The 11,794-nt window shown below is 36.5% G+C and overlaps 1 protein-coding gene across 1 annotated transcript; it reads left to right on the forward strand.

The window, feature by feature from the left end:
• Positions 1-4,302: 4,302 nt before the first annotated feature.
• Positions 4,303-6,979, forward strand: LOC143424676 (uncharacterized). The gene has a single exon (XM_076896908.1). It carries the CDS (start codon positions 4,733-4,735, stop codon positions 6,767-6,769), a length of 2,037 nt encoding a protein of 678 aa, XP_076753023.1. The 5' UTR covers positions 4,303-4,732; the 3' UTR covers positions 6,770-6,979.
• The last annotated feature ends 4,815 nt before the right edge of the window (positions 6,980-11,794 follow it).

The following is an 11,794-nucleotide window of genomic DNA, read 5'->3' on the forward strand; positions in this document are numbered from 1 at the left end:
TGCACTTATTAGCATTTTAAACATAATTACGTCGCGAGGTACACGTAGCATAATATTTTCCGTGCAGTAAGGATCACAGGATGAAGGGGAGGAAAGGTGAAAAGCGAGGAGCATGAAGAGGGGGACGATAGATGAAAGGGAACCAGGAATGGTTAAAAATAATTAAATATAATAGTATTAGCGACATAAAACTGATGTAACGTATCGATAAATAATACGCGAGACAAGCAAACAAATAAACAAAAAAAAAGTATATATATATATATATGTATAAATATATAAACGAAAGACTGAACAATTCACGCGGCGTGAGCCATGCGGTGAATTTCGGAAGTTTTTTTGCATTCGTTTATGCTCGAACGACAGCTGCACGGCCGCGTGAATGAAAACAATTGGAAGACTGCGGAAGGAAAAACCTGTCAAAATATTAAGAATTAGAACGACGCGCGAAAGACAGAGAGAATGAGATAAATAAATGAAGATGAAAAAATAAAAAACAAAAAAAAAAAGAAGCAGAAGGAAAAGGAGAGAGGACGGATCGTGTGATAGAAAACTAGAATGAAAGTTTGGAAGAGAAAGCAGTAAATAGTATGCCTGCATGTGCGTGTGAAGAAAGTGATCATAAGGGAGACTATATCGAGATAACGAAAGAATAATTTGCTTGCTGTATATCTAGGTTGTAACGATTTATTCTAACGATTATACTCTTTAATAGGACGATGAATCTACGTGTAAAAGCGTGCGGTGATTTCTCGATTAATTAATTAGCCTGCACGAAAGGAAAAGGAAATGTCTAGACGGGAGACAGATTTTAGAGGGACGATTAATCGAATATGATATTTTGCGGCGATCATTTGTTCCCTCTCCCCCCCCCCCCCCCCCCCTTGCACACCACATACTATTTACATACCATTCTGTAATAATTGTGAGATGGGACGATGGAAACGATTTTCATACACGATTTTAACAGTAGATGCTCATTATACTCATTGTATACACACGTAACATACATTATACAGGGACGCTACGTATATTCGACTAGAATTCCAGAAGATGTTTCTTGCATAGATACAGAGACACGTAACAATTTTTTTCAAGAGTGAAAGGTCAAAAGCTAGTCAGACGAGAATACGATTTTTAATTTCTACCAGTTTTAAATTTGTATATATATTATTTGTATATGTAATTGCGCGGAACGAATTGCCCTACAGAAGTGGAAGAGAGGGGAGAGAGAGGTGAAAAAGAGTGGGAGGACGTATGCGCGTGATTGGAAAAGCAGAAAAAAATGAGAGAAAGAGAAGAAGATTCGAAGATAGGAGGAGAGGTTCGGGAAATAAACGAAGGCGGAGGAATAAGATGGCAAGATAAATATATGTACGACGACTTGCGTCAACGCGTGGGAGAGAAAGTAAAAAAAAAGCTGAAAGACTGCTTCCAAACGACTTCAGGAAACTCGTTCAACGTAGAATTTATTATTTCGTACTGAAACGCAGTATCTGAATAGAAACGCGAATGATTTTTAAAAGGGCAGGACCTGAACTAGCTAAGAAATGCAAAGAGATATTATCCGCATCGAACGAACATACACGATGGTAATGATAATAGAAATGAGATAAGAAAGTAGAAAAGATTAAGAGAAAGAAGAAGAAAGGGGAGGTAAAATGTATAATGGAAGCGTGATTCTGCCAAAGATTGATGGCCGTTGAGTGATCGTGAATGAGGATGACGAAGAAAGATATTCGGCATGTCTGTCGACACTCTTCTTTCGATTTTTAGAGAAAGGATATTATTTGCTAATAATCTGAGAAGCGAGACAATTTATATACACTACGTATAGATGGGATATGAAGGAAACGTTGCGCTTATAGTACTTATGCTGTCGTTAGAAATGAGTCCACTGTTTCGATGATTTTAGTCGACAGGAGGAACACGGCTGGTGCAGTGGCATCGGTGGCTTTCGGCAGAAACACAGCTTATTTGCGATTCGGCGGCATCGAATGGATAAGAAGATGATATTAGCATTTACATTGTCACGGTCGAAACTCTGAAAACTTTGCCAGGTGTTCAGCTTTTTTTTTTTTGAAGAAACGTCTCGTTGGTGTTACTTAAGTTTCATCAGTGTGTATGGTATGTACAGATATACCGGATGGAAGACACGTAGCGTAAGCACCTTAACTGCCATTTTAAGTTGGAAGTGGGAATAAAATTGGATATTGTTTGCGACAAGTCAATACTTAGAATTTTAATTCCAGAAACTGGGAATCTACAATCTTGGGATTGCTAAGGTACATTGCCAGGAGCTCAAAAGTCTGCGGTACAAGTTTGCTGTATTTCTTCCATGTGAAATATTTGTAACCCAGACCGCTGATGAAACTATCCAGCTGACTAGTCAGTGCGGCATAAACTTCTAAAGAAGTTTGTTGTAACGCTGTTAAAGCAAGGGATGATCTTCTAAACGAATTCTTGTCGACCGCTAAGGTTTTCAAAAGGCAATTTCGACCGTGAGAAGCCGGTTCGTGAAAGCTTTGTGTTTCCATAAAACTTGAGATCTGCGTCGACCGAAGCTTCGGAACATTTGGATTGTTATGCGATGGAAGTAGATTTGATCCGGAGGTCAGCCACCATACTTATCCATTCGTTGCGTTTGCTTTAAGTCCGCTTCAGAGGAGAACAATGTACCGCACGAAGGACGAGCGTGTCATTAGAACGCTAATAGTAGCACAGGATATTCTCTTTGGCCGGATGCTTGCGTTTCAGGTGATCGACTACTTAGAACACAGTACACTGTAGTATGTATTCTCGAGGAGCGCGAGAGGAAACGAGAGATAGAACATTTGTAGCGAAGAACTCGTTTCGGACACGAACAACGGGAAATAATTTTCACTGTCAGCGTATATATTAAAGAAAAGTGACAAAAAAAGCAAGTTTCCGGCCCGAAAAGAAGCGTCATTGACGATAGCCCAGCTAGCAAAATGGTGTCCGTCGACCGAAATTTGTTTCGGCAAGAAAAGATGGTAGGCAAGCGAAGAATGCCTGTTTATGATAAAAAGTAGCAGCTTAAGTTGCGTCCAGGGTGCAATGCAACACGGCAATGCAACACAGAATGCAACGAAAGCATGTATGCTGGATTGTTCGTTGAAGGCAGTCTATGCTCATATAGGTATCGCATTGCATAGTTGCATTGCAACTTGTGTCACGCGTGCTTGAACGCACCTCAAAGAGATAAAGATGATCTGTGTGTTATCATGCGTGGAATATAATGCTTCCTCGTCTCGGAGGGCCTCTGCTCTTTCTAGGCGCGCTTTGGCCGGTGAACGCGACCCATTCGACGAGCAATTAACGAGTCCGTGCGCGGAACGATGAAATCTCTCAAGAGATCTGTTGTGTAGCGTGTTTAGCTTTTGTATCTTGTCGATTGCGTTCTACTCGATGGTTTGCAAGTTACGGTTCAAAGGGTGGAATATTTTATTCCTTTTTTTGTATTCTTTGCTTTTAGTCGTATCACGGAAATAGAACATAAGTACTTGTGTATACAGGGAGTCGAACGACATCGATCAATGAAGTAGGAAAATTTAATGAACCGTACAGGCGAACATTAATTCTATTGGAATATTAAAAAGAGAAAGAGGAAGGGACATAATTTAATGATGTTTGATGATAGATGCGTTGTAGGTGGATTTTTCTATCCGTCGAATTTTCAAAGGAGAATGATTCTATTTGAGACTGGTATGTTGCGTTTTGGCCAAAGAATGCCTCCGCTATAAATGGCGCCTTCTTTTAATTATTAAGAGACGTAGCTTTTGAATTGTCAGATTGCTAACTGGGATATTTTAGTCACGTAAGCTGGATAACTTGTAAAAATGCAATTTTTGTACTGTTATAACGTTAAATAGACGAAGGTATACTGACGTTGTAGCGTGAAAGAACATTTTTCAATAAAAATTTTTCATACGCAAACAAGGCTGCCGATGTTCTCTCCTTTTTGTTGTAAATGTAATAGTCGTAATCAGTATGTAAAATAAGACGTACCAAATTTTATAAATCCAGAATGAGATCCTTCCATATTCATCTGCTATCTTTAATATCTTTTATGTGATCCATTTTAAAACGCCATTACCTGGAATTACATTATTCTCATTTCAATTGAAATATGTTTAAACTACATGTCCTTAATTATACCTAATTTAAAAATTGGAAAAGTTAATAACTTGCGCTCGAAATTATTTGTACACAAATAATAATACAGATAAATAAATTGTTGGAAAAAAAACTAGCTACTCTAGTGATAAGAGTAGATTATTCTCGGCTGTCCCCTCTCCCTGTAACGGGGACCGAGGGGACTAGATCGACTCATGCCGATCTAGAATGAGCCCCAACCGAGCGCGTCTCCGGGTGGCGGATAGGAGAACGGCCAGGGAACTCGATGACTTCCCATTCTCCACGATCCAGAATGCCTGACTGGTATCTGGAAAGTGGGTATGAGAAGGCTATCCAGGACCCTGGTTAGCAGGAGTTATAAGTATGCTCGAGAGTGCATAAACTTGAGAGAATACCAAGGCCCTGCCGCGGACCGGCTCCCCAAGCCAAGGTGTAAGCTATCGTGCCGAAGGCTGAATGGCTCATGGGTCAATTGAGTCGCGAACGATGCCCTCGGGGTACCAGGCGTCCCCCCGTTGTATTTAGCCTTGCCCTCGCATAGCGAGCTCTGTGAGGGTAGACCGTTATTTCTCGTATGCTCGTGGGAACAATTATGGAATTCAATGAACCTAATCAACCATGTTATAACAGTACGAAGTGGAAGAAGAAGAAGAAGAACAAGGCAATCACTGCAGCAAAACCCGCTGAAGCCATCGGCAATGCATCGACGATGGCTTGGTCTCCGTATGAGGAAAATTTGTGGGGTATCAATCAGACCGAAGAGCACAGCGTTACCGAGACAGCAATGGATTTTGCAGATACCTCGAACAAACGTGTACCTAGCGGAGCGATGAGCAGGAAGTTTCGGAAGGCTTGTTTGAATTTACAAGTGAACGCAAAGGCATTAAACACTACCAGCGTCACCACTGATGATAACAGAAAGACGTGGAGAGAAAATAGTTGGCAAAGCTCTTCTTCTGGATATCAACCAGGGCAGACAAAGGAGACTAACACTAAGCGTGTCAGATGGGATCTCCGCTCAGCTAATTCAGTTCCTAAACAGCCCAAAAAGAAGACGCAGGTAGATAATCATTCTTCCGCACAGCCGACCTCGAGAACAATCATCTACAACGATAAAGCAACAGACCAGACGGAGGATACAGACAATGAGCACTTTTCTTCCAATAATCATGTGTTGCAAACCAGAGAATCAAATTGCAGGGGCGTCATAAGGACTCGGTCATCAGACGAATCAGTTTCCACACAGCCCAATGCAAAGAAATACAAATCCAGCACCGATCCAGCACCGATTGATCTCAGAGCTGCGATTATAGGCGGCAGGAAGATGTCCATTGTACCGGCCACTTATCCAGAGATTTCCTTAACGTTTAAACAAGCACAGAAAATCGAGCAAGCGCTTTGCGAGGCACTGGACAATATTCCAGAAGAAAGACCTGTACCACGATTCGAGGGCTGGCAATACGAAGAAGGGGCTATATCGATTACCTGTAAGGATGCTGCAGCGAAGACTTGGTTGCGAGAAATTGTTGCTGATATAAAACCTTGGGAGGGAGCATCTTTTACAATTTACGACGGTTTACCTAAGCTAAAGAGGATGGCAACCACCATCCGTGGACCCATTGTCGAGACGAGAGTCATTTTGCAACGGATGAAACGTCAGAATCCAGGTCTCCGCACCCATCTTTGGAAAGTCTTTAGACGAAAAGAAGATACCGAGGTTATTCATCTGGTCCTGGGTGTGGACGTTCTGTCATATGAGAAGCTCAAAGAGACTGACTTTGTGGCCTTCGTTGGTCTCAATACAGCCCTCTTTAGAGAAATACAAATTAATGGAACAGAGCTCCAAGATACGGCTAGGGTGGATCAAACTGTTGCAACAGTTGCATCGGTTACACTGGATGAAACTAGTGGAATGTCTGGAATGGCCAAAACGGTTGAAGCGCCTAAAATGCTTGAAACAGATGTAACAGTTGAGACAGTCGCAGTTGTTAAGTCTGAATCAGCTGAAACAGATGAAACAGAAGAAACATTTCAAACACTTGAATCTGGTACAATAGCTGGAATGATTACAGAAGTTAAACCAGAATTAATTGAAGCCTCAATTAAACCAGTTAAAATCATCAGAGTGTCTAAGGGGCTTAAAGAGGATAAAACGTCAGAAATAGTTACAGAGGGTGGAGTAAAATCTTTGGATATGGAAATTGAACCGGTTAAAATGATTGAAATAACTGAGATGCCTAGGCCAGTTGAACCAGATACATTAGTTGAAACAGCTGAAAAGATTAAAGCAGAGATGACTGAGACAAATGAGATGTGTAAAATGATTAAACCGGATTCAATAACCAAAACGGTTATAAAAGTTAAGCCAGAGTTAGTTAAAACAGCAATTGAGTCAGTTACGACTGCTGGATCGATTAGAATAGGCGAAACAGTCGAAGTATCTAAGGCGTTTAAACCAAATACAATATCTGAAACGAATGCAAAGATTGAATCAAAATTGGAGGAAACGATAGTTAGACCTGTTGAAGTAACTGAAACGGCTAAAAAGTCTACTATACATGTGGCGGATAGTATAACTGAGACAGTTGTAGAAGTTGGGCGGATAGTATAACTGAGACAGTTGTAGAAGTTGGACAACAATTGGATGGAATAGCAGTTGGCTCGATTGGAGCAACTGAAACAATTAGAATGACTGGAACTACCGTAGAGTCTACTGTGCTTGAAACTGATATAATAGCTGAAGTGGCTGCAAAAATTGAACCAGAATTAGCTGAGACGATAGTCGGACTAGTTGGAACTACCTAAACGATCGGCTCGGTTAAGATGATTGTAACAAAAATAACTAATGGTTAATAGCTAATCACTATGTGGCCATAGTGATTTCAATTAATGCAGAATAAAGGAAGAAATAAGAGGAGTGGTTTTCTGTAATGATAATCGTTTACGATATTCATCTAAAGAATAGTAGTAGCAAATAGGAGAATGTCATAAAGGACAAGTATTTCTTGGAGAAAGCAGTGATCCATCAAATACTTGGATGTATTCTTTGGAAAATAACTACCTATTATTCCTTTAACTGCATATGATATTTAGTTATGTTCCTTATATGTGATTTGTTCACAGAACAGTATTTCAAATAAAAGAAACAATAACATTGTGTTACTCGAATATTTAAGATTAATTAGAACTGGGCTTGTAGGAATCCAAAGCCCTCAACTTTATTACATTTAGCACTTACTATTAATTGTATTAGTTCTATTAAAAGAAATAATTTTTTATTTTTTATTAACTTTCAAACTAGTGTTTGAATTATCAAAGTATGTTAATTCTTTAGTAAGATAAATAAAAAATAAAACTGTGTCAGTGATGTCTAAAAGAAAGTTTGCTTTCTTTCAAAATACCTTACTAAACCTGTTAATGTTAGTTAAAAAAGTTTGCACCAGATATCAATATAATTGATGCTAAGATCTATCAGTTACAAAAAAAATGTAAAACAGACCTATGTTTTTCCTTTTTTCTAAATTTCCATTCTCTTTTTCATATTTTAAATATCATATGTAACATGTATTACTAGAATGCAAAAGACAAGGCTTGCGTCTAAGATATAATTATTATATGCAACTATCGTGTCTGTTGCAAACTGTAGAAGCATGTATTGTTATTATACTTCTCTAAATGATATTTATTTCTGATACAATTCAGAGTTTATGAATTGTCCAAGAGACAATCTTGCTGCGATTTAGTCGCCAAGGATACAGTAAACGTTAATATATTACCGTTACATAATATTAATATTTAGACCTGCTTCGATATTGTCGAAGGCTGCATCTAAATAGATGACTCATTTGATGTACTTTTCCAGTAGCACGGACATTATTAGGTACATACACGTAGGTAGACTTAATAATATAACAGCGCGTTCTTTTTTTTTGTCAGATTGTATCTGTTACTTAAAGTACCAAATATATGATAAATTTCTTTCATACCTTTCTGTCACTCATCTCACAAATTCATTCTTTGTGAAATATTTTGTATGATCAATGTTCTTTTGCATAGTTACATAACGTGCGTTTTCGTACCTAATACAAGTATATAACTACGGAATAGTAATAAATACTTATGATCTACTTAACGCTTCTGTAAATGCATAAAGTATAATAAGTTCAGAGGACAAGGTGTACACTCGTGACTCCTGTTCTTCATTGAGGATCTGAGCGTTGATGTTATATTGACTTTTTGTTGCCAAAGATCGAACTAATTATTTGTTTATGCTAAAAATGTTTTGATTATTACCAAACTGTGGATAGTTTATGCAAATTTATATTTTTATATATAGAATTTCAGGGAATGAAACTGAAATAGAAATTCACTCTAAATATATTGTGACATATTTCTTTTTATGTATTACCTGCATTCTGTACTTTTTGTGCATTTAGATTGTTCATAAACGCATAAACACCCACAGCCTAATTATTGCAATGAATCGGTGAGTTAGTTAGGTAAGTATAGTATTTAATTTATATATGTATTTTGTAGTGAGCAATATATGTTCGACTTGTTATGTGTAAAGAATTAATATCTCCTGCATATAAGTTTGAATCATTTTCTGAGTAGTTTTCTTAGCTGTGAACACATTTATGCTATAAGAATTTTTGTTTCATTGCATGATATAGTACATCAAAGAAAACAATTAAACATATTTAAAAAATAATTTGTTCGTATAAGAGCTGATGTTCATTTTCTAATATTCTGCTACAATTTACTTTTTTCTTATAGTTATTTCTCTTACGCTGAAACAAGCTTTTATAAATTGGTTCTTTTATACATAGCTATTTTGTATCTTTGTAATAAAGAGAACGTTTTGAAAAATTTTCAAAGCGTACAGTAGCACTTTTATAAATGGTAATTATTATGGAAATTACATATAACGTAGAACGTAAAAGAATAAATTTGTTATAGTTTAAAGCACAGACATAATTATATTAAAAAATTAAGTAGTTGTTGAAGTGTGTATTATAATATTATAACTGAAAAAACTGGACGTTCTATGTACAAAACGACAATAACTCCGACCCTATTGGTTTTATACGCATACATCAGCCCGCTGTGTTCCACTGCAAACTTATCGGCATTGAAAATTTGTTACAAAAATCAGTGTCTAATGTTATCACTTGTAATTAGATATAGCGTCGTATTTATGTCAGAAAACGCTCGATAGGGTCAGAGGCATTGATTACGTTTGTATGTACTTTTTGGGAGCTAGCTCTAATCATACTTTATCGCATTCAGATCACTAAATCCTGCTGTCTAGAACATATTACACCATAGCTTTCTATAAATATTCCCATCTTAAATAAACACTTCACTTATTATTAATCATGGTACACAATTCACAACAGAAGTTTCACGCAAGGAACAGGAGTCATTCGCTAGCCATCGACGCTTTTCGTTAAATATATCCGTATAGTACATACTTAAGACGTTACGTTATCGTTTATCGTATGCTTAAATAGTATAAACATCGACTGTTTCTCTCTTTTATCTCGCTCATTTATTCTATACACATATGTACACACATTGACCAACGGCACGTTACCTCGCACTCCTTAAGCACCGATGTACACAATACACGTCGCAATCAGATGCGCTAAAGACTGCGAGAATGTTGTAAACAAAGTCAAAGGCAGCTTAATGCTAGATAGATTAGAGTTTGTTTCTTACGTATATATCCCATTTTTTTTTCATCCTTTTATTACAGATTAACATTAACAGTGACGTGATTCAAAATTGGTTGCGTCTAACCCTGTTTTTTAATCATTCCGTTGCTTCTCTCTTTAAAAACGCATGATTATCACCACTCCAATTGCGAATAAATATGTTGTTTTGTTTAACACTTTGAATGCTGAAAGTTGTTAATTATTAAACTATTAAACTCAATATTTTCTTCATTGAAATGCATTTGCTAATAACTATTATAAGATAAACACTTGTATCAGAATGATTAAGTTTTGTTAATTACATTGCATACATTGGTTTTATAATTTTATCTTTCTCTATTCAATACATTGTATCAATAAATATATAATTTTTCTATACGAACTTATACATCTGCGCATATAGTGTCCATAAATAATGCAGCACTTAAAGTGTTAAAAAATGTTGAGTTGAATTATCTGCAATTATTTACAGATAACAGAACGATTTGTCAGATTTTTCTTATGTGAAGACCATTCGTTTACTGTAACCAATCAGTACATTGAATAGATAAGAATTTGTTAAGAACTGAAATAGATCATTAGAAAAATATAGTAGAGGGAAAAATCAAATGATTATTCTTTCACTTTCAGAAGTGACTCAAGAAGTGTGTAAAGAATATAATACATTGCAAGGAATAGTTTGAGAAAAAAGAAGAAATTGTTAATAAAATGACAATACAATTATAGAAAATTAGAACAGGAGATACAACAAATGGCACAAGACAATATATTGACAGAGTTGCTCTTAAACTGCATTTGGGATGGTAACAGGGAAGACCAGCAATGCATGTTCAAAAATTGTATATACAGCCAAAAATGAAGATATTGGAACAACATAAATATAGAATGCGTAAGTAGCCCATAATTTATACAACATATGTATCGTTATATATGTACTTATTTGGTGACGTTTCTTGTGGTGAAACGTTTCAAATATAAAAAGTAGAAAGAAAAATAGAAAAAAACCGAACGAGACAAGTACACAGTTCGGCATCAGAAGAGAATAATAAAAAATTACAGTCACTTAGAAAAAAGAAAAATAATTACAGTTCCGTTTTACACAGATCAAACTAGACAGTGTCCTTGATTCCTCTTTCGTTCACGAAAACGTTCTCTTTGGTCTCGTATGTGTGTGTGTGTATGTTTCAAGTAAAAATATAACAAATAAAAAAAAATTTCAATTCACTTCCGGCGTATAAATCTCGATTTAGTCGCAACACACGCATAACTATTACTCCGTCCTTTTCTTCATACGCTTTTTCCTTTCTTCTCATCTTTTGTTTTATATATATATATATGTATATATATACTATATACTATATATTCTTAAATGACTAATAAATCTCTATAATTCTATTTTACAATATGTATATATGTATATATATAATTATATATATTTACTAACAAATAATATGGCATTACAAAAATGTACATACTCGTAACCACGTGATCCTTAAAAGTCGAATACGCTAATAATACTATCGGTGTCATGCAATATTTTAATGTCACAATGTTCCTTATCTTAAGGAAATAAGACCCACCCTTTTGACATCCTACCATTTATAATTATATCTTTTACAACGGTCGACGTCATCCATTGCGGTTTTTTCTTATCCATCACAGGAATTCTTTCCCACAAAATTCCTTTCTAATTTCCTGTTTCCTTATCGTCTGGAACGCGACCGTGTTTGTAGAGTATACTCAGCATTGGCAGTACGGAAAAGAAGTGTGCGCCAGATATTTAAGAAATGCGACGAATTATAATAGACTGAATCTCGTACTCTTTCTGCTCTCACGTTCATCTTACAATTATACAAGCACACATACACGCACGCATACATACGCTTAGTTTTCCTCTTGTTTCACATTTGTCTCTGTAT

This window comes from Xylocopa sonorina, chromosome 6, assembly GCF_050948175.1.
Source record: "Xylocopa sonorina isolate GNS202 chromosome 6, iyXylSono1_principal, whole genome shotgun sequence".
Classification (NCBI taxonomy): domain Eukaryota; kingdom Metazoa; phylum Arthropoda; class Insecta; order Hymenoptera; family Apidae; genus Xylocopa; species Xylocopa sonorina.

Coding starts and splice junctions, on each gene's coding strand:
- LOC143424676 (XM_076896908.1), top strand. CDS start 4,733: ATGCTCGTGGGAACAATTATGGAATTCAATGAACCTAATCAACCATGT.